This window comes from Acinonyx jubatus, chromosome C1 (genome assembly GCF_027475565.1).
Source record: "Acinonyx jubatus isolate Ajub_Pintada_27869175 chromosome C1, VMU_Ajub_asm_v1.0, whole genome shotgun sequence".
NCBI lineage: Eukaryota > Metazoa > Chordata > Mammalia > Carnivora > Felidae > Acinonyx > Acinonyx jubatus.
Genome location: NC_069381.1, coordinates 140655495 through 140679925, shown reverse-complemented (window position 1 = coordinate 140679925; position 24431 = coordinate 140655495). Strand labels below are relative to the sequence as shown.

General features: G+C 39.1%; 1 protein-coding gene across 12 annotated transcripts in view; it reads right to left on the bottom strand.

Moving 5' to 3' along the window:
- The window catches only part of FMNL2 (formin like 2), a 308508-nt gene that overhangs the window by 113126 nt on the left and 170951 nt on the right, over positions 1-24431 (bottom strand). For all 12 annotated transcript variants that reach the window (XM_053215080.1, XM_053215081.1, XM_053215079.1 and 9 more), the window contains exon 2: positions 15607-15690. In XM_053215080.1, coding sequence (XP_053071055.1) covers positions 15607-15690 — 84 coding nt within the window. The remainder of the gene's footprint in view (positions 1-15606; positions 15691-24431) is intronic.

Below are 24431 nucleotides of genomic sequence, written 5' to 3'. Positions count from 1 at the left end.
GCTTGTTAAATTGCAAACATTCTCCTGACACAATCCACCAGATACTCAAAAATCCACAGTCTTAAATTCCCCAAGTGGCTCCTCTGTACAGTAAAGCTTATTAATTGCTTTAGATTGTAGTTCCTCCTTTGGATACTCAAATCCCTCTCTTTACTCGGTCTACAAACAGAATGTGCATATTCCTGTTAGGCAAAGACTTTGGAATGTTTTCAGTTATGTTTAAAGACACAGACTTACATTATAAGACTATAGTTACAACCTATGATTTCATGAAACTTTTACAAAATCCCTGGAGAGTACTCTTCCTCTAAAAACTGCAGGGGAGTATAAACAAGCCTCATTGTTTCTTCATCTGAAAAATGAGAAGAATAAAACCTTTCTCTTCCACATACTACATATTCCAGAAACCTTACTTAAGGATGCTTTCTCAAACAGTATTCAATATTGAAGCACTTTTAAAAGTGTCCAGGGCTAACCATTTATCATACAAATAAAACATGGGGAGGAAAAGAAAAGTAACAAACTTTTGGTCCTGAAGCAGGGGGGAGGGGGAAAGCAACAGCAGCCTTTAATTTCTTGCAGAAATGATTAAAGATTTAGATAAAAGTACTAATATTTCTCAATCACTCAAGAATTTGAAAGAATGGCAAATTATTTTTAATTTTTTTAAGTTTGCTAAGTTTTTATTTAATTTCCACTTAGTTAACATACAGTGTAACGCTAGTTTGGGGAGAATTCAGTGATAGAACTTGCATAGAACACCCAGTGCTCATCACAACTGCCCTCCTTAATCCTTGTCACCTATTCCTCCCATCTCCCACCCACCTCTCCTCCAGTTTGTTCTCTATAGTTAAGAGTCTGTTTCTTGGTTTGCCTACCTTCTTTCCCCACCTTTGCTCATCTGTTTTGTTTCTTGAATTCCACGAGTGAAACCACATGGTATTTGTCTTTCTCTGACTTCTTTTGCTCAGCATAACACTCTCTAGCTCTATCCAGGTTATTGCAAATGGCAGGATTTCATTCTTTTTTATGGCTGAATAATATTCCATTTGTGTGTGTGTGTGTGTGTGTGTGTGTGTGTGTGTGTACACATCTCACTTCTTTATCCAAGAATGGCAAACTCTTATGTTAAGGATTTCTGCCTACAGGTTATACTAACTGGATTCTCTGAAGTTTCATTTGCCCCAATTTAAAGTGTACAGCCACATTGTTACACAGTTACATGGTTCTGAGAATCTCAAGAGGTGTGTGCTGCACTGAGTGAATTGTAATATTTGTAAAGGGTATCATTTATAAAAGGGAACCCTCAGAGTAGATGGCGTGGAAAGACCAGGAGAAGGAAGCTGCCTTCCGCTGAAGTCAACAAGCGTCTGACCCATGCAAGGAAAGCATCCTTATGAACAGAACATTAAGGACAGAAAATTGGAAGCCAAGTCATTAGGTCTTAATCATGCCCTTACCACCTGCCTCCATTTACTTTAGGACTAGACTTAAGAACCAAGCTCAGAATAGTAAACTTCAACATTTACCCAAGGCTGCTGTTTACAGTACAGAAGCCGTGAAGATAGTTTTCAAGTACAGGACATCATTTTGAAAATGCAATGACGTACCATAAACCACCTTTCTCTGCATGGGTATCAATGAAGCAGTAAGAGGTTGTTCAAAAATAGTATTTCTCTAAGAAAAAGACTGTTGTAAATTATTTTCTTTAATTTATCACTTACAAGAGCACTAAAAATCATGATATACTTAGGGATAAATATAACAAAATACATGCAAGACCTGACTTCAAACCATTTCTGTGAGATACTGAAGACTTAAATAAATAGCAATGCCATGTTCATCATTCAGAAGAATCAATACTGTTATGATGTCAGTTCTCTTGAAATTCATCTACAGAGTCAATGCAACCTCAGTCAAAATCCTGGAGGGTTTTTCTTAGAAATGTACAAGCTAATAGTCAACTTTATATAAAAATGCAAAGGAATTAGAATAGCCAAAATAATTCTACAGAAGAGCCAAGTTGGAGAATTCACACTACCTGATTTTAAAGACAGTAATCGAAACTGCCATATTGACAAAGGATAGAAACAAAGATCCGTGGAACAGAACAGAGAGCACAGAAAGAGGAACCACAAACATATGGTCAATTGGTCTTACAAAGATACCACGGTAGTTGATGAAAAAAGAACAGTCTTTTCCACAAATGGTACTTAAACAGCTGGATATACATGGGGGGGGGGGGGCACAAAAAGTGAATCTCCAGCCTTACCTCATCCTATGTACCAAAATTAACTCAAAATCGATCACAGACCCAAACATAAAAACAAAACCTTAAAATTTCTAGAAGAAAACATAGAAGAGATCACCTTTGTGACCTGAGTTTGGGCAAAGATTCCTTAGACAAGCCACAAAATACTTGAACCGCTTAAATAAAAGATAACTAAATTCGGCTTCATCAGAAAACCTTTTAGTCCTTGAAAAACACTTTAGGACTATGAAAATTGGCAAGACATAAACTAGGAGAATATACTTCGAAGATATATGTCCGATAAAGATTTGTATCCAGAACATATATTTTTTTTAAACCTACAGTTCAATAATAAAACAATCCAATATTTAAAAATATGCAAAAGATCTGAACAGATCCTTCAGCAAAGGCACACAAATAACAAACAAGCATGTAAAAAAATGCTCAACATCATCAGGGAAATGCAAATTAAAACCAAAGTGAGGTATCACTAAAACCAAAGTGACGTGTTACTATATATATATACACCCATAAAAATGAGTGGAATTAATAAGACTGACAACATCCAAGGGATGGTAAAGGATTTGGAACTGGAACTCTATTACAGCATTGGATGGAATGTAAAATGGTACAGCCACTTTGGAAAACACAACTGGTGAACTTTACTATATGTAAATTATACCTCAGTAAAGATGATCTCTCAGTAAAGATGATCAAAAAACAGTATTTCAAAGTAATTGCTTTAGATTCATTTATTTACTTCATTACCGAGCACAGCTTTCCTTTTAAAAAGTTTTCCTTGGTATTTTGTTTTTTTTACTTGCTCCAACTAGAAAGAAAACCACAAGCAAACATGCCATCAACTTCATCAGTTAACACTTTTGCAAGAAATAAAGCACTCTGAGGGGGTCCTATAAACCTCTTAGTTTTTCAAAACATTTACATCATAAATCACTCAAAGAATTTAAAATTCTAGAATTTGTGTCACAGTTTTTTTCACCTAGGTCTCAATTACCTCCACACCTCCAACTATTACTGTATTTTCACTGTCATTTCATGAAATTTAATCCACCATCTCCATCCAACCCTCCCCACCCTCCCCACACCCCCCACATATCCCAGTTTCCTAGATACAGGATTTACCTTCTAAGATAAAAAACAAAAAACAAAACAAAACAAAACAAACAATGTGTGCTAACAACCTGAAAACTGAATCTTAAAAGTCAAGTTTCCCTTAGATATTTTATGGTTTGTCCTTAGATCTTCCATAACTTCAAATTTAACACTACAAACCCAGCCTCATGTCTCTATAATCAGCCTCAGGTCTTTCTTGGCATCCTCAGATCACAAGATTAAAGCCAACAATAGTTTCAACCTGTGATCATATGGTCAAAATGAATCTTTTTTTTTTTTTTTCAAGTCATTAGGTCAAGTTCTCAGACAATGCTTGAACAGCCTGGGCTGAGTGGAAGCTAGAAGCAGTTCCTCTGAAACCGGTCACTGTTGAGGACACTTGCTGAATGTGATAGATATAGAACATAGTCCTCAATTTACTACAAGTGTTCAGTCCACTGGGTTTTAGATGGGACTTGGAAAGTTATACCTGAAAATATAAGCCAAGTAGTTGTGTCAAGGCTCTTGTGAAGATAACTAGTGGTGGCCTTAAGGGTAACCAGCATCTCCCTAATGATGGTATTTCTAGAACCCGAAGATGCTACTGCAAGGCATCGTCTGGTCCACCAAGTGGACGTACAATATACGCAGTCTCCACCCCCTTAATACAGCTCTCCATTCCTTACAAAACCTGAACCATATTTCTTTAACATTTATTTATTTTTGAGAGACAGAGACAGAGCACAAGCAGGGGAGGGGCAGAGACAGAGGGAGACACAGAATCTGAAGCAGGCTCCAGACTCGGTCAGCACAGAGCCCGATGCAGGACTCGAGCCCATGAACTGTGAGATCATGACCTGAGCCAAAGTTGGACACCCAACCGACCGAGCCACCCAGGTACCCCAACCTGAGCCTTATTTCTAATTTACTTTCTTCCTATCTCCCTGCACCCAAGTCTAATTAGAAATCAAAACCAATTTATATTTCTGTATTTCAGTGAAATCATCAATATGCTGTTTTACTACTCTAACAGAGATAAACACCCACAGACACCTCAATTCCCCCATGACTTCAAAAAATAACTTCTTTTAAAACATGTAAGGGGCACCTGGGTGTCTCAGTCGGTTAAGCACCCAACTCTTGATTTTGGCTTGGGTCATGATCTTAGTTCATGAGTTCTAGCCCCACATCAGGCTCTGTGTTGATGGTGTGGAGCCTGCTTGGGATTCTCCGTCTCCCTCTCTCTCTCTGACCCTCTCCCACTATCAAAAATAAACAAATATTGAAAAATAAATAAAACACTTAGTTAAAAGTTCATCAAGATCTGCATGAATGACACACAGGAGTAGGAGAGAGCATATGGGCTGAAAGTTCTGTTACATATCTAGTCATTCCAGAATTTACTTTTAAGATGATATCTTACCTTTTTCAATCCCCTCCCCCCCCTTTTTTTTTAAAGATTTAGCACTTAATTTTCTGAAGCACTATGGTTATAGCATCTAGCACATCCTTCTTCTCAGTACATACTCAATGAATCTTTTAATTAACAAATGGATTGATAAAAAGAGCCACAATCACACTGTGATCAAGGTCATCCACTGGCACTGAAAAAAAAACAAAACAAAACAAAACAAAAAAAAAACAACTTTTCCAAACCATTATGGTACTTTTTAGTATACAGAAATTTTGGTTTTTTTCTTTCTTTCTTTTTTTTTTTTAAGGGTCAGCTCAACTACTTGCTAGGTCACACTTTTCTTTTCTTGTGAAAGTTGAACACACACATATTTCCATAGCAGACATTATGAGTTACCGTTCAGGTGTTAGAACAATGCAGTGTTTACGTTATCTAGTAGAAATTCTTGGCTAATGCACCTTAAATAATAAGTCACTTAAATTATTTTCTAAAAGATGGTGTCAAAGGTCAACCTCAGCCTACCCATATGCGTTATTTAATTGCCTGTATGACTCTTCAGTTCCTAGAATGGCATTTCCAAGTTTACAAAAGATGTTGACACAACAAAGTTCACTTCAAACAACATAAGGAGTTGTCTAAGACAACTCGGGCACCTACGTCATTTTAAGGGGTGTTGGGAGGAGGATTCACAATTCCTTTTTATTACCAGGCAGGAAGGAAGGTAATACGATGTTCATTCTGGCAGAAGATAACCTAAAAGCTTGAAATCAGACGGAACACCCTGGGTTTCTTATTTTGGCTGTTGATGTTGAACAGCACTTCTAACCAAGCATTTATAACAAGCTGCCAAAAAGGATTAGTTTCAAAAGGAGTAACTCACCCCTTCTACCTTCTATTTTCTGCCCCCCTTCTTAATCCCATGAAATAAGCCAGCATCTTTTTTCCCCACTACAAAAAGCCTAGGATAAAGAGAACCTCTGGTAGCAGAAAAGATGTAAACTCCCTTCTAGGTTCAGATGCAATTTTCCACAACTCTGGAGACGCTACATGTGAGGCCGCTCAACAGAGAACTGGCATCTGCTCCCCTGACTGCTTCACCAGTGGTTTAGAATCAGACACCCAGAGTCGATCTCAATGGAGGAGAAACTTTGCTTTCAGGAAGTAAACCGAAAGAAACTTGCTTTCTGCTTCTTCTTTTTTTAATTTGGGGGTGGGGGGAGGGAGAGGAAGAGGAAGAGGAAGAGGAAGAGGGAGGGAGAGAAGGAGAGAGGGAAAGAGGGAAACTTAGTTAAGCAAGCTCCATGCTCAGTGCAGAGCCTGCCACAGGGCTGGAACCCGACAGGAGCTCGATCCCACGACCCTGGAATCACGACCTGAGCCAAAATCAAGAGTCAGGCACTCAACTGGCTGAGTTGCTCAGGCGTCCTAAAACTTGCATTCTTTTTAACAGTGGCTAACTCAGTACCTTTCTTCAGATTTGGAGACTTCACAATAAGGAACACAGTCCCTTTAAAATCTCAAGCAGAAGACTGCCCGAAGATAAAATTTGTTGGTTTGTTCATTTGTTTGTTTTAAATCTGACAAAAAGACATGTCCCATAGCCAGTTCATGTCCGGCACACTGCTGGAACTCAGAACCAATTTATTTTGATACCAGAAACCATTTGACACAAATGATTTTCCAGACTGAAAGTATTACATGAGGCACCTGTTTTGGGAAAACTCAGATCCATACTCTCGCGGTTTTCTCTCTTCATTCCCTTCTCTTTATCATTAAATACGTATTCAGTGAATAAGTTACTGAATACATCAATAAAAGCAAGTTTTAATACTAAACATAGCCTAAGACAAGTGAAACTATCAGACTATCAAAATTGATAACCACGGCAGAGACCTGCTTTTACTAAGCATTTTTCTCTTGGTGTGCATATATTTAGCCAGCCTACAGTCCTCATTCTCCTTTGCAGGTCTGGCCAATGAAGTAAAACTGCACATGACTCAGGCTACTTCCAAGCCTGGTTTGGGAAACCTCCCAGGTATGCACCTGCTTGTTTGTTCTTCCTTTGATTGGAGACAACCTCAAGGCAAAGCTGAAGCTCTATGTTGAAAACACCTTCACCTGGGTCCGTGATTAACTGTGTAGAATGTAACCCCTGAAGGTCAACAGCACCAACTTGGATTGTTATATGAAAGACAAGATTATGCAAATCATCACACATCGTGGTATATGTAGCTGTTTGAATTGTGGCCTGCAGAAAGATAGGTCTAGGCCCTAAGCCCAAACAAGTGAATGCAACTGTATTTGGAAAAAGGGTCTTTGCAGATGTAATAAAGTTAAGGCCCTTGAAATGTGAGCATCCTAGCCTACCCAGGTGGGCCTTCAATCCAATAATAAATGTCCCTCTAAGACACAGAAGAGAAGTAAATAAGGGGAGAAAAGAAGGAAGGCCATGTAAAGATGGAGGCAGAGACTGGAGACATTCAGCCACATGCCAAGGAATGCCTAAGAGCCACTGGAAGCTGGGAGAGGCAAGGAAGGATTCTCCCCTAGAGCTTTGGTGGGAACATGATCCAGCTGACATCTTGAGTTTGGACTTCTGTCCTCTCTAGAACTGCAACAGAATACTTTTCTGCTTCTTTAAGCCACAAAGTTTGTAGTGATGTGTTATGGCAGCCACAGAAAACTAACACAGCATCTTTTTGTCACTTTAACTGGAAGTTAATAACAGAGAAGGTATCTCTATCAAGTCACTTAAATCAGAGTACTTCCTGCATCTTTGATAGGATACATTGTAGGGACACAAAACTGCAAAAAAAAAAAAAAAAAAAAAAAAAAAGTATCCACTCAGTAATTTTAGTAACTAATATTTTGGTTAGTAATGATATTGGTATGTTATTTTAAAACATTTTTTACATTACAGAAAAGACAAATTTATGTTATGATTCCAACAATGCAATATAAAAGTGATAATTATAAAATCAAAGAAATTAAGTAAATTAATATTTCAAATTGACTTGGAAATATCAATATGAACTCATAATTATTACATATATTTTGAAGGTCTAGGCTCTCATGTTTTTCCCTCTAATACCACCCCACACTAAAAAAAATAGGGCTCCTTAGGGAAACATCTTATTCTAGGTCCAGGACAAGGAAGGTACAAGTTAAGCCTAAGAGATGGGTTTTGTACTTGTAAAGTACAAAGCTTGTAAAACAAGCTCTCAAGACTTAACAGAGTCACATCAAAAGGGTACAGGAACCAGCATGAAAGTGTCCTCATACATCAAAGTACTGATAACATGAGCTTCAAAATAATATTGTATTGGCTGAAGTACATGGACTATGAAAATCCAAGTTCACAAGGATACTCTTAACAGAAAGCCAGAGGGAACTCATTTGCCACCTTTTGAGGTATCTTTTAAACTAAATCTTTACTTTGAAAAGTGGCAAAGGGAAGGAAAGAATTCTAGGCATAATTATATTCCAGGGTAAACCAAAACCCAGCTGAAGGCTCTAGTTGCCGGCTTACCACAGGAGGGAAATGAAATTATAAAATCATCTTTGTGCAATTCCTCCAGAAAGTGATGCAGCATAAGGTATCAGTTGGTTTTACACCCACCTGGCACAAGGCTGGTAGGTATCCAGACACATATACCGTGTGAAAGCAACATACCACAGATTCCTTTAGGCTCAAGGGAAAAAAGAAAATTATAGGACAGACCAGTACTATCTAATGATGAGACATCATTTGTCTCCTATGATGTTCTAGAAAAAGATGTTCAGCATCAACCTATCATGCCTTTACATCTAACTTCTGGTTAACAGAAAATTCAAGAGTTCAGGCATCTCTAAGAAACAGTTGGGTAAGTGCGGGAAACAAAACACTCTACAAGACAGCTTGCCTCGTTTCTTCACTATAGGGCATCACGTTCTAGATTCAAGGAGATTTCAAGAATAGCCAGATGGAACGTGTGATCGATGCAGAACTAGATCCTCATTTGAACAAACCATATGAAGAGAACATTACAGAAAATTGGGAAATATGAACTGGGCAATACAGAGTCTTAAGGAATTATTCATTTTATTTGTGACGTTATTGGCTATAAGAGAAAATTCTCATTTTTATAAGATGCACACTGTATTTTCTAACAAGATAAAACTACAAAACAAAATACCAAACAAAAAATCCACTACTGCAGAGCCAAAACAAAGATCACATCGAGGAGGAAGGCCACATATCAAAATGACAACAGACAACTAAGGGCTTGAAAGAGAATTTTAAAAGGATTGCACAGATTGCAAAAACCTAGTCATGATTTAAAATTAGATAGCATTTCAACATTCCAGTTAGGGAAATATGGTAAAAATTCAAACAATTTTAACGTCAAACAATATTAAATATAGTAAAAACATCAGCTAGGCAGATGACTGAATTAGGAGCAGCGGGTGGAGAAATGGCTGTCTGCTAAACCCAACAGCTGGTAAAGCCACAATGAAGTTAGTGTGGCTAAATGTAGTATCAAAGCCTGGAACTTGGGGATAGGGGCTGAGGGCAGATGAAGTCTGGAGTCTGGGAGCAAGGAGCAGGGACAGTAGAGCAAGAAGGCTACTGCTACATCATTATCTTTCCCTTCCTTTCTCCACTGTCTATACACCATCCACAGGCTTGCTCAAAGGACTACCATGGCAGCCATCAACACTCAAATGGGCTATAACCTGTTCCTACCAATGTTACTATTCATTTATCACCCCTCACTCCAAGGACAAGCCCTTATCACCTAGAATCTGATGGTCCACAGTAATTAACTTATCCATATTTAGTAATATTTGCTTACCTGGCAGACAAGAGCTCTAGCTAGCTTACAACAACATGAACGTTAAAAAAAAAAAAAAAATCAGCAATATATTGCTCTCTACTTTTTTAGTAAATCATATTCTAGCAGCAAATTTGCTTAACTACCAATACAAGTTATCCAATGAGTAACTTTCTTGTCTTCTGAAAGAAACAGTATTAGGAAATACAAATGGAAGGTTTAAAAACAATTGTATTCTTCATGACTAAATATATTCAAATGACATGGGTCAGCTGTGCTGAAAAAAGACAAAAAAGCAACTCTTGCTGTAGTGGATATCTCAGTGCCACTGGCCTGACTCCGCTCTGCTCCGGCTGAGTGGCAGCAGGGCTTTCCCCCTTTCCTGATCAGGCTGCCTGCCAAGCCCTGAGGGCTGAAATCCAACCTCCCTGAAGTGCTTAACACAGGAAGCTGACTCTAAGTGGGTATAATTTCCTGCCACCTCTTCACTCTCACCTTTGTTTTTGTTGGTTTTAACCTCCTTCTCTCATATCATCCCATACAAGTGAAGGAAGGGGGAGACCCCCATCTCTCACTAAGGCTACCACGCAAAACAAGCGCCAGCCATTAGGGGGCAAGGTCGAGCCATGCCAAACCACCCCCATAACTCACACATCATGCCACTGACACCGGCAAAGCCACAGGGCAAGTTTCTAACCAAGCCCAGGTGTGGCACCGCTAACATTTCAGGACTGCATTACACATTCATGGAATCTACACCCATCAGCATTAGTCATCTGCAACGTCCTGAATTCTTGACTAACCACTTCCACTTAATCACTAAGCAGAGGCACATTTAGGAACTAAGCCCCACTCCTCCAAGAAAATCCCCTGACAAGTCACAGGAGCTACTTACCTAAGTGCAAGTTTCACTTCCATGAACCGTGTCTGGGTCCCTAGTGTAAAAGGGACTAATTCAAAGGACTCATAGCTGGAGTTTGGAAATCGGTGTTCTCATGTCACTAATGAGCCCAGGGGGGCCTTGGGGTTGGCCTTGTCCTTAATGCTCTTAAACCTCAGTTTCATCACTGATTCGAGAACAGGTGGGAAAAGCAAAGGTCTTTTCACTTTACTTCATATGCTCCAATACAGATACTTTTGTTTGGACAAGTGTATGCTAACTTTTCCAGTAGGAAAAAAAAAAAAAATGGCCCTTCTACCAACTCTTCCAGACACAATGACCTGAAAGTCTTGGGTTCATCTGAGATCCTAAAGTTCCTGAAATGCAGCCTTTACTCTAAGCTTTGGAAAGTAGCCAGGACCCCAAGTCCCAAACAGTACAGTCAGGGTCTGCATTGAGGGAGCATTGAAAACTGAGGCAGGAGCGAGAGCAAAGGGATTCCTCTCCTCGTAGGTGTAGAGCCCACTGAAAGAGCTCCCTCACTGCTACGCAGCTTCTGGGTTTTCATCTGCAGTTGTCAGAGCAACCTAACATTTCCGGCTTTTTATTCTCACATGGTCACCTCAAGCTATCAAAAACGTGCCCCAGTGTCCCCAAATTGAAGCCCTCATGGGAACCCTGCCCACTTACTCCAACAGAGAAATACGTTCTCTGGAATGCGCTTCACACTACCCAAAATCCAGCAAGGAAGTCTCTCTTCCTTCGGCTTCCATAGCCCCACCGGGACCAGAGTTAGACAGTTCTCTTAAGCTACTTTAACCGCTGAGACCCGCTAGAAGTTCAGGTCAACTTTATATTTATGGAGTCACCTAGGAAAGGACTATGGGACACCACCAGAACACTGTTACCACACACAGCTTTTGGGATTTAAAAATGTTTATTTTGAAAAATGTTTACTTTGGTGGCACCTGGGTGGCTCAGTCAGTTAAGCCAACTTCAGCTCAGGTCATGATGTCACAGTTCCTGAGTTCGAGCCCTGAGTCAGGCTCTGCATGCTGACAGCATACAGCCTGCTTTGAATCCTGTCTCCCTGTCTCTCTGCCCCTCCCCTGCTTGTGTACATGCATGAACATTCTCTCTCTCTCTCAAAAATAAACGAATACACATTTTTTTAAATGTTTATTTTGCTCCTAGAATTAGGCAAAGAACTGGACTTCCAGCTGACCATGGGTAGGTGGAGACAGAGTGTCCTTGCAGAAATGCCCATACAGACTCCTTCAGATCTACAGCAGGCACCCTTCCCACTTCTAAGGAGCTCTGAGAATTGGGCAGTGATGTTTAGTTTCATTTATCACAAGCAGATTACACCAACAGGGAGAGGAAGGTGCAAAGGGTAAAAAGAAACAGCAAACCATTACTTCTAGGCCACCTCTCCCACCAACCTTCTCTCTTCCGCCTCCTCTTTCTTCTCCACTGTCTCTCAAACATATCATTTAGCTATTCTTTCTTTCACTCAGCATACTTTCAGTAAGCAGTGATTATGCTTCAGGCACTAAGCGCGGTACTAGAGATACACAAATAAATGATGCAAGGCCCATGCCCTTGAGTAACTCATTCTTGGTTGGGGGCGGGGTGGGGGGGCATATTTCAACACAGAAAACAAAGTGACAGACTAACACAACTAGGAAAGTATAAAAAGGTTGATGAATTATATCCAATTTGATGGTCTTTCCTAGGCCAAATCATGATAAAGTATTTTATCTGGACCCTTCCTATTTGCTTCTTCAGAGAAAAACATTATATTCAATGCACCAATTTGTTCAATGTCCACAGCATGTAGAAACTTTGCAATCAACAGCAATATAACTTTTGCTCACCAGTAATCCCATATTTTACATTCATCTTATTCAAAAAGATAACTTATGAAAGTTTAGGCCTCCTTAAAAGGTTGTTTTTAAGGGAAGAAATCAATGTGGAGGGATAATGTGGCCAGAAAACATTAGATGAAGCCATGCATGAGGCTGGTGAACAAAAAGCTTAACACTAAGGTAAGTGTACTTGGTAAGGGCAGGACACAAATTTGGCTCTGAGCAATCCAGCAGCAAAGGAAAGAAAAAAAAAAAAAAAAAAAGGAGAAACATGACCAGTTCCATGACTCATATGGTCCACATGACAATTTTTCGTGGAACTGAAACGTGAAATAACTTCTCCATTAGCCCTCCAATATTCTTGGTCACATACTTCTTTTGGAATAAAATGTCTGTAATACTCCCATTTCACTTTGTGCACCCTGCACACTTTGCCTATAACAGGTATCTTACGATAATAATGTATCTGTACTATTTGCTCACAAAGAAATAAAATTTGTATTTGGATTCCATATAGTGTTTGGGGACAAAGTATATGTGCCAGATATCAATGACAACACACCTCAGCCATTGTTTTAAGACTTCACAAATAAGACACAAGGTATGCTGTGGTATTTTCCTGGACTGAAAATCTATAGCTATGGCTTTTGCTGATAGCACCAAACAACATGCATGCAAACCATCAAGCATATTTAGGTAATATAGGATGATAGATTTGATACAGTAAATTTCCTTGAATCTTTTGAAGACAAGTTGATTACAAAAAATAATAATGGTACCAACATTTAATATCTGGGCCCCTCAGAAGCAGCAGAAGCAGCAACACCATTCATGAAGCACCTACAGTGTGGCAAATGTTAGCCCATATATGTACATATTTTACATATATTGCCTCCAATCTTCAAAATAATTTCAAAATATTAGTTGTGGGACTCAATGTGGGGCTTGAACTCAGGACCCTGAAATTAAGAGTCTCATGCTCTTATTGACTGAGACAGCCAGGTGTCCCCCCTTTTTTTCCCCAATTTTTTTAAATTTATTTTTACTTTTGAGAGAGAGAGAGGAAGAGCAAGCATGCACATAGGAGAGGGACAGAGGAAGAGAATCCCAAGCAGGCTCCACACTCAGCACAGAGCCCAATTCAGGGCTCGATCTCACAACCTGAGCTGAAATCAAGAATCAGATGCCTAACTGAATGAGCTGCCTCCTTTAAAATGTTAGCATTAACTACATTTTACAACTGAGGAAAAAATGAAGATTATGTAAACAAATACTTTACTTTTTAATTTTATGTTGTAAATTTTCAAATATACACACAAGTTGAGAGTTTAATAGACCCCAACATATCCCAATACCATGAGTGAACAATCATCAAGAATTTCCCACATTTCCTTATTTTAATCCTTTTTTGTTTTCCTTTGCTGAAGTATTTCATATCCATATTCCAGTCATATTCCATTCCTACATCAGGACACATTTCTATAAAAATAAAGATAGATTCTTTATACAACCACAATGCCAAAATCAAACCTAACCAAGTCAACAATTTCTTAGAATCATCTGCTAATTTCTTTGGAGAAACTCTCCAATTTTCTTTAAAAAAGTCTTTTTATAGTTAGTTTGTTCTTATCAAGACCCAAAAAGATCCACACACACATTGTTATTTCTCTTAAATTCTCCTCCCCTCTTTTTAGCCTATCTTTGATTGTTGCAAAAGCAAATATATTTTTATTTGAGATATAACTCATACACCATAAAATGCACACTCTTAAAGAGGTGTACAATTTTACTCTATTTGCAAGGCAATGCAACTATCACAATATAATTCCCGCCACCAAGTAACTTGGTGTCATTTCCATCACACCCAAACAAAACAAAAACAGAAAACACAGAAACAATTGCACACCCATGAATAGCCACTCCCTTCTCCCTTCCAGTTCATGGCAATCAGTAGTCTATTTTCTCTATGGATTTTTCTATTCAGGACATTTCATACAAATGGAATTTTTTTTTTTACATTTTATTTTTAAGTAATCTCTACACCCAACATGGGACTTGAACTCATAACCCTGAGATCAAGAGTTGCATGCTCTACTGACCAAGCCAGCCTGGCACCCCACCATATAAATGGAATTTTAAAAGCAAATACATTTTGAGAGGCCACGAGGTTAGGTGCCATAGATAGATATAGGTTAGGTACCAAATATAAATATCTGACATGGTCCATGTAGATAACAAGACAAACATTCCACCAATAAACATCGATATCTGACATTTACCATATGAATGCTTTAAGCTCATAGTTTTTACCTTTCTCCTCACAAATATAAACAGGAGAAATGATGTTTAGGTGTGTGACACACCAATGAGTTACCCATATGTGACTAAAAGCTTTCTGCTGCTACAATTTTCTAAATTACTGATGGTTAATCTAACATAGCAGTTCACCATAGTGATAATGTGGGCAGGCAAGGCTTGGTACCTAAGTTACAACCACCTGCCTTCCTTCCTCTCTCTCTCTCTCTCTCTCTCTCCCCCCCCCCACCGCCACCCCCCTCTCTCAGGAAAGCCTATCAAACTGCAAGCCAGAGAAACAGATACAACCTGTAGTTTTTATTTATTGCTCAGTAGCTCATTCATATCCTTGAGCACTTTGTGAGGAAGGGAGCAAAGAGCAGTGGGTAAGCATACAACTCCCTGAATCTGCAGGTTTTCCAGAATCAGACCACCTAGGCCATTTTACCATTAAACAGCTAGGTCACCTTCAGCAATGATTTTTTTTTTCCTCTGTTTTCCCCATCTGTCAAATAGGGATATGAATGCATACGACTCCTTTGAAAATTAAATACAAAGCTCTTATGAAGAAAATCTACTGGGGCGCCTGAGTGGCTAAGTTGGTTATACATCCAACTTCAGCTCATGTCATCATCTCAAGGTTTGTGAGCTGGAGCCCCGCTTTGGGTGAGCACAAACCCCACTTCCAGCTCTACCCTAACAGAGTGGAGCCTGCATGGGATTCTCCCTCCCTCCCTCCCTCTCTCTCAAAAATAATAAAAATAAATAAGGAAAGGAAAAAGGAAAAAGAAAAAGAGGAAGAAAAAGGAAAAGAAAGGCACCTAGCTTTACCTTTGGTCATAAGAAATATGAAGGCAACGAGTCACAAAACAGAAATCCATGCATATCATAGAAACAGTCTATCGTATTTAGAGAGGAAATTGATTTTTCTTCTTTTATTGTTTCTTGATAAAAGCATCACTGTGTCTTACCTGATCACAAATCAGCTCCCACTTTTTCTCATTATCGTACTGCCGCAGTAACCTGGCTTTGTCAGGGGGTAGGTTCATAGCATTCTGTAAAAAGAAAAGGAAAGAGATAGGTCACATTCCACAGCAGGCTGCTAATGGGTGGCTAACTCACAGGCAGACCAAAGAATACAATAGTGGGTCTTTCAAGACTTCTATACAATTCCTAGCATCTAATTAAACCAAAACACCTACAGAAGTCATTTAAACATCGAATAAGTTTAATGGACTAGAGAATCCCTGAAGTCCTACGCTAGATCTGAGGTGGTCTGCTTTCAACTATCAGACTTGCATTTCACCAAAAATAATACATTATGTCTTCATTTAATAGTATGCTCCCACTCTACTCAGTCATTGAGAACATATGACCCCAATTTCCTTTTAAAGCGCCGCAGCCCCACCCGACACACAACAGAAAACACCAAAAAAAAAAAAAAGCAAAAACAAAAAAACCAACTCAATGACCAGAACCATTGACAGACAACACCAATGTTTACTTTCATAGATTATTTTAAGTAAAAGAGCACGTGAAGGAAGGAAGGAAGGAAGGAAGGAAGGAAGGAAGGAAGGAAGGAAGGAAGGAAAGAAAGAAAGAAAGAAAGAAAGAAAGAAAGAAAGAAAGAAAGAAAGAAAGAACTGAAAACAGTTCAAGTGGCTTTTGTTACCTCTGGGAGATGAATGTACTCCTTCAGGACGTGTGTTAACATTAGCAACCATGATTCTCGGGTTAGCTATATTGGTTATGAAGCTGGGTTTGCAGTGAGACACTGACCACGAGCTCAAGGAGATGTCTAGACATCGGAACTCATACAGACCTCCTTCTGTCAATACAGCACACCTCTTGCAGTGTTGGTCATGGATTTGCGCCCACATTCACATGTTTTTAGTCCAATATCCCAAATGACCAATTACAAACTTTTTCAAGATACTTGGCTTGGGTCTGAGGTGAGATCTTTGGCCACAGAACAGGGCAGAGTGAGAGAGCTCCAGAAGGAATTCATATCCGCTCCTTTGGCCTCCCTAAAGTTTCCATGCTCTAAATTGAGCTAAGTAGTCAATTAATGTTTTACGTCTTAACTGTCTATGTATCCCCTCATAACAATGCTCTAAATCATACGTATCCCTAAATTAACAATGCAGATCCTTGCCTGGGTCAGTATTTGAGTAGACACATCCAAAGGTCTTCAACTTTTAATGCTAGAGCCCCTAGCTCTCTGAAAAATATGGCCTATAGAGAAGCAATTCAACGTGCCACAGTTACTGTCTCATATCATTCAGTGGAATACATTTAATAGAGGCAAGGATGGGTGAGTTACTCTGACTTAATAATAGAGAATTAACTTTTATAATTTTGAAGATATAAGTCAAGCATTTTCCTTTAAGCTCAATTTGGCATCCAGAGTGGGATGCCTAAGGAAACGGTAGATGTAGACCACCTACTGAGTCCAATCCAACAGAATACTACTATTTTCAATTGCCCCCAAAGCTGATAACATATACAGAAGAGTTTTGGACTTCAAAGTTTGCAATGGTATTGCCAAGGCTTCTCCACAGAAATATCTAAAATGGGGAAATGTTTTCCTATCACCTATCTCCATAGAATATCTCCTTGAACTAGAAAGAAAAATAACTACTTGTATTTATGCGTAATTACAGCTTTACTAGGTTAAAGAACCACCCTTGGGACAAGACAAAGAAGAATTCCATGTCTACCTTTCTGAGGGGAACCAATGTTATTGACCATTAAATAACCAGTCCATCATTGCTTATTTGTACCCTAGAGATGGATTATTTCCTCCTAAACTGATTTTGACCCCCACATTAATACTCTTGGGTGTAATTATGCATTAAATAAGAACAGTAAGATTATGAGGTAAGTTAAATGAGTTTTTCTGAGTCCTTATTAATCTCTTGAGATATAAAGGGGATAAGAAAAAGAAGGCCTGAACTCCTCCAAGGTGTCAGGCACTGTATGAAGCACTTCACATAAGCTCATACAAATCTTTGCAACAAGCTCATGAGATATAAATTTCCCCAATTTATGTATGGGAAAGTAGACCTCAGAGAACTTGGTTAACTTGCTCCTAGTTGTACAGCTTTACATGAGCACCACAAAACCTAAATTGAGTCTGTCAGGCTCCCAAAAATAAACACTAAAAATGCACCTTTTCTTTTCAGCAAGGCAACACGGTAATAACTGACTTTCTGTTAGTACTCTACCAGACACTCAAGTAGAATCAATTTGCAAACACTGCTACGGGAGTTAGATGGAGTCCCTGTTATTGCCTTTCTATCTAAATCAACTTTTGTTTTAATGGAACAGTCTTTCATTCAACAAATGTTTCTGAAGCATCAGCCTTATGCAAGCTCTGTACTGCATGGTGCACTGGGGAACCAAACAGATATGGTCCCCACCAAGCATCATAGCATGGTGGGGGAGATACAAATGAAATGAACTCATCTTCTTAAACTCTGTTAAGTCTTGACAGAGATTATCATAAGGCACTTTAGAATGGTCCATCTGAAAAGACCCCTCAGGAAAAAGTAACAATTAATTTAACAAAAAATGAGAAGGACTGAGCCAGGTCAAGAGTGGACAACAGCATACTGGGGAGAGGAAATGGGGAAAAGACACTAAGTCAGGAAGCAGCTTGGCACATCAAAAAGCCAAAAGACAGTCATTGTGAGTGGAGACAGAGTAAGAGAGGGAATGAGGGGAAGATAAAGCTGGAGAGCCAAGTTAAGGGTGTATCATGCCCAGCCACATAGGCCAGGATAAATACCTTTTATTTTATCGACAGTACAACAGCAAACCATTGAAGACTCATAAGCATAAGACGATATAAGCAAGTTACGTTTCACAGTGACGATCCTATGTGTATGTGGAGAACTGATTAGAAACAGCCAAAGTGGAAGCAGAGGCCAACAGTTCAAAGGTATGATTGTGGCTTGGACAAGGCCAATGACTCAAATGAAGGAAGGTGGATAGATGTCAAAAATATTAACTGCAATTGTTTGATTAGATATAAAGGCTAAGGGAAGATGTCACAAATTAATATTATGCTTCTACCCTGAGTCACCAGATGAATGGTCTGTCCATTTAATGAAAGGAACATACCATAAAAGGCAGCACAGGTCTAGAGGAAGTGGTGAAGAAGAAGACTTCTAAGTGACCCCTTTTAGGTCTGAGATAGCTCTGACACATCCTGAAGAACAGTCAGGCAACAAGTAAACACATGATTCTGAAGGTCGAGAAAAAGGTCTACATCTTTCTGAATGAGAAGAGTCATGATAAGTGTTTTTGAGCTTGCTGACTAGTTATTATCTGGAAAAGATGCTCAGCGTCAACACATCAAAACCAGTACTGCACTTGGTAATCATTCGCCATGCATCTGAAATAACCTCTCCCATGGGTCAGTCCTCAGAACTGCTGAGGCATACAGTGCACATCTTAATAATTCTACAGGGACCAAGTAGCAGCAGCTCTATTCAAAAGCAGACACTCCACGGAGGCCTGGCTAGAGTCCAAGGATGTTGTGATTAGCTGGTAATAACTGCCCTTAAAACTTTTTTAGAACGATCTCATTACTTTTGCCTTGCACAAGGCAGGACTCTATACTTCAAGCTAAATGTTTGGACAACTCTACCTCATCCATACTTGTGTTATCTGTGACATACTCTCTTCTCCTTCCTTTCATCCATCTAACCATCCAGTATTTACTGGGCTTTGACCATGGGCCAGAATATTTGCACTCTAGGAATAGAAGAGATTTTAATCATGAAGTTGCTGCACTCAAGTACACGCCAAGCATCCACTGAAGACATATGATATTTGAGTTGAAAAGTTTAGTGGCTGTTAATTATTTCTCAATCATACAAGTTCCTAGCTAAAATAAATTAGAGCATCCAAGAACATTTTTCTGTACGGACATGTCGCTTTCCTTCCTTTCAACCATGCAAACGTTTAAGAATCAGCTCAAATACCATGTATCATCAGAACCTTCCCCCAACAATTCCAAGACGACATACCTGGTCCAACAGCCTGGTACACATGTCTCCATTACAGCAATTCGCACACTATAATAATCTGTTTGCCCACCTCAATTCCCCACTGGACTAAGTGCTTCAAGGACAATTTCTCCCATTAATCCCCAGTGTCTAGCACAAAATATAGCAAATAGTAAGCACTAGGCAGGTTGCTAAATAAATGAAATGCAACCTAACTCAGTAATACCGTTCAGTCTGAAAATATCTTCACTGACAGAGGATTTATGCTTCAGCTATTAAAGTCTATACACTAAAGAGTGCTTCTGTTCATTATAAAACCTCAGTGATAATGTCTATTACTCATTAGTAATTATCCTACAAACAAGAATCCATGGGGAAAAAAATCTTCAAGGTCAACTCTGGTGACAATTCCCTAAAAAGAAAAATCATGTTGTAGGCATTCTGCCACACATAATAAATCATGGGACCGGAACTTCATTTTGTTTTGTTTTTATTGCCAGTAAATTCAGATCAACATCTACTGTAACAATTTATCTACCGCAAGTTGTAGTTACATTTATCATCTATATTCTGGTTTTCTGCTTAACTCTGCTATTTTATATTATTTTTAAGTGGGCTTTACATCTTAAAACCTTTTGAGAAATCAAAGGAAAATAACGATGGAGACATTAATTATGGTTAAAAAGAGTCTATGACAGTCTATACATCTGAAGTCATACTTACAGACAGAATGAAGGTACCCAAATTATTCTGAACCTAATAAACCCATGTCCTAGGAATATAACTTTCTGACATCAGCTCTTATCTTAGGTTCATGGGAACACTGAAAAACTTGCACAACATCCTTCTTTTTCCCTGATATCCTTGAGGCTCATGTTGAGAAACCCACAGTGATATGCAGACACACAGTAGTGAAAGTGAGCCCTATCAAATACATCTTATGTAACCATAATACACCTTTGTTCTCATAATCTCTAAATTAAAACTTCCAAGTATTAAGTCACCAGATTCAAAAACAGAAGCTCTTTTATTCCATAGCCACCTGCATAGAGAAAAACAAAGGAACATGGACTTCACAAGCCGTGTCTCCTATGGAAGCAAGGAAAAGCATGTCACAGGAGAAACAGCTCAGGCGTTCTTAAGCAATAAAAGGTACAGAAGTTTCAGGGGAACTGAAAAGAAGAAACAATTATTTTTTTTTTAATTTTCAGTAAAAACATACATACACCTAATATAAAATTTGCCCTTCCAACCACATTCCAACCACAGTTCAGAGGTATGAACTATATTTAGTGCTGATCTCTAGAACTCTTTCATCTTACAAAAACTGAAGCTCTATATGCAAATAACTCCTCATTTCCCCCTCCCCAGAACCATTACCTTTTCCTACAAAAAAAACAGGCAGGAATTGGGATGGATTGCCATAAATGACTGGGCAGCACAGGCTGGACTGGGATCGAAGGAGACAGTATGGGGCAGGGATTTATTAGTTGGGCTCTGGAGTTGTACTGGCTCGATTATAACTGTGACTCTACCACTTATTATTGGTGATCATAGGCCACACAATTTGAATCAAAAGCAAATGAAAATGAAAGTCACGAATTGAAGAAGCCAGTAAATGTCATTTAAAATAAAAGGTCAGAATCAAAGTTGAGGGTTAAAAACAACAAGATGTACCATTTACTGATGGTCTCTCAGGCACTCTGGCTCTCTGCATGCATTAGCCAATTTAATCTGCTTTATAATCCTGACAAGTAGGTATTATCTTCTCCACTTAACACAGAAGAAAACTGAAGGACAATGAGATTAAGTAACTCTTCCCTGCAGGAGATAAGTGACAAAGCCAGGACTCAGAAGAGTATGTCTGTATGATCACCCCATTCCCATGACACTTAAGTGTTTCTATATCATGACCTGTCTCAACGAAACAATCCAAGAATTCTACTTGAATATCCAGAGACTTGATCATAAACATATAAAGTTAAGATGAAAATGCACATTATTTAAGCTATTAATATTTTCGAGCATATACTAGGATTTTTTTAAGTTTATTTATTTTGAGAGAGAGAGTGCAAGTCAGGGAGGGGCAGAGAGAGGGGAGAGATAAGAGAATCCCAAGCAGGCTCCACACTGTCAGTGCAGAGCCTGATGTGGGGCTTGAACGCACAAACTGTGAGATCATGACCTCAAGTCAGACACTTAACTGACTGAGCCACCCAGACATTCCAAAATATTGGTATTTTAACATGTCTTCAATATCTTTAAAAAATATGAGCTAGAATCCCCCAAAAGGGTTAGTTGGTCAAATCTACAGGTAGCCAGGTACTCTAGCAACTCAGGAAACACTTAATAAGCCCCAATAAAAACCAAACAAAGGTCGAGATACAAATATGAGGTAAACTCGGGCTTCAGAGAAGCACAAGGCAAGATGAGTACACTAATACAAAACAGAACTGGTTACATAATATAATCAAACCTTTTTTATTTGATTTGATACTTTTTGTCGTTTTGTTAAAGGAAAATGACTGGGCTTAGATGTGTGAGGAGGGCAGTAAAGAAGGGCATTTTATGGCATAATATGGTTTTTAATATTTGGCCTCTGGAGATGGGCCACCTGGGTCTTCATCTTAACTGCACTACTCATTAATACTGTAATCTTGGGTACATTAGTTAAACTGAACCTCAATTCCCTGAAAATTAGTGGTGATCACCACAAGAAGCCATGGTGACAACGGTAATAATGAACTACCTGCCTCATAGAGTCTGAGAAAAATTAAGTTGGATAACACATATAGCACAAAGTGTACATGGAAGACACTAAATAGGTTAGATCATATTATTCTCACTACTTTAGGTGAAGGGAGAGAGTGAACAGACATACGAATGTAGGAAAAGGCAGAGGACTGTGCACTATACAGAATAAACCAGAGGGTAAGGAGGGGATAGTGTGAGTTAGAAAGGCCAGGTCCTCGACATGAGAGCATAGAATTTCAACTTTACTTGACAGGCAGTGAGAATCCATCAGCCCAAGAAATATCTAGGAAAAGCAAGCCTTTGGGGTCCTCAAGATAAAGGGTTTCTCTGTGCATCACTAAGTAATGTACCAATTCTCCCATGAGTTCACATTAAAACTGCAACATCTTAGGGCAGCAGAGGGAGGCTGCAAATTCAATACATGGCCGGCACCTCTATTCAGCCAACCTCCAAACCATTTCCTTCCAGTTCCAAGCAACTACCTGACACCGTAAATTTCAGTATCCTCCTAGCCTAGAGGATGTTGCTAAAATACATTCAGCATCTTTCCTGGCACAGGACTCAGGCAGTCAGCCCAACAGTCTCCACAAGGAATCATCAGTCAGACATCTTTCACTGCCACTTTATTTGTATTTAATCACTGAGGGTATTAATATCATTTGCTGCAGCCAGAAAAGCCTACAACAGGAGAAATCAGCCTGCTCCCTCATCTAGTTTCATCTTCAAAATAAAATATGACTAGAAAGCAGTCCTTTCTGGGGAACTGGAACAATGAGACCTACCTCTAACCTCCCATTCATGATTTCAGTTACACCTGTTTTCTTGGAAGGCTTTCTTCTAAGGACTGAACTAAATACAAATAACTCTTCCACAGCATTTTTATAATAAGTATGGGGCTAGAAGGGAAGCTTGTAATATTTTAGTCCTATTCTGTCTCTTATAGGTAACCACACACTCTCAAAAAACTAAAGGCAAGGTCCACATTCATGAAAGTGGTTATTATCAGTATTAGAACCTGGAATCCAGGCCAATAGGACTATTACTGTTTTTTAATTTTAGAGAGAGTGAGAGTGTGTGTGTACATGTGGGAGAGGGGCAGAGGGAGAGAGAGAATCTCAAGCAGGCTCCATACTCATCGCAGAGCCCAACTGGGGGCTCGATCCCATGACTACGCAATCATGACCTGAGCTAAAATCAAGACTCGGATGCTTGACCTACTGAGCCACCTCCCAGGTGCTCTGTGACTGCTTCTCTTTTTCCATTATCATGAAAGGAGGCCCACTTACATCTACTGTGTGTGTGTGTGTGTGTGTGTGTGTGTGTACACATACGTGTATATTCTAGAAAAGTAAATCACATAATGCAGGTCAAGTATTTAGCAAAAAATCCTGTACATGCTAAGTACTCAATATATATTAGATAGTGTTACTCTTATTATCATCAGCAGTTTAAGGAATATGACTACAATGCTTGAATAACTATTCTGCTTTAGTAAGCCTCTGTCATATCCCAACTACACAGGTGTTCTTCTATCATAATAAGTACCAGCACTTGCTATTGTCTCCATCGTTCCTCCTTGACTCAGGGCTTTGTATTCATAGAACAACTCATTTTATTTGCAAAATTACGAATCTCTAGAAAATTATGTTTTTACCAGTAAACACTAACACAAAAAACTTCCCAAATCCTCATGTAAATTGTCTACTGCTTTAAATTAGTCACACTTTCACTGCCCTTTGCAAATGGGAATAAACAAGTATTGCTATACACACACACACACGTATATATATTTATAGTGTTTCTATTTAACTGCAAGGCCATTATCATCAACATGGGTAGAGCTAGGTGGGAAAGCCCATCTTACCTACAGAATAGAAAGGCAGAACTATAGTAGTCTAAGCCAAGTTTTCCTATAGGCCACCTCTCTACTACTACTTTGCAGCTTAAGTGATTCAATACCCAACAGATACCAACAAAATCACACATCCCTCCTCTCTGGCCTTCATGCCAACTCCTGAAATACAGAT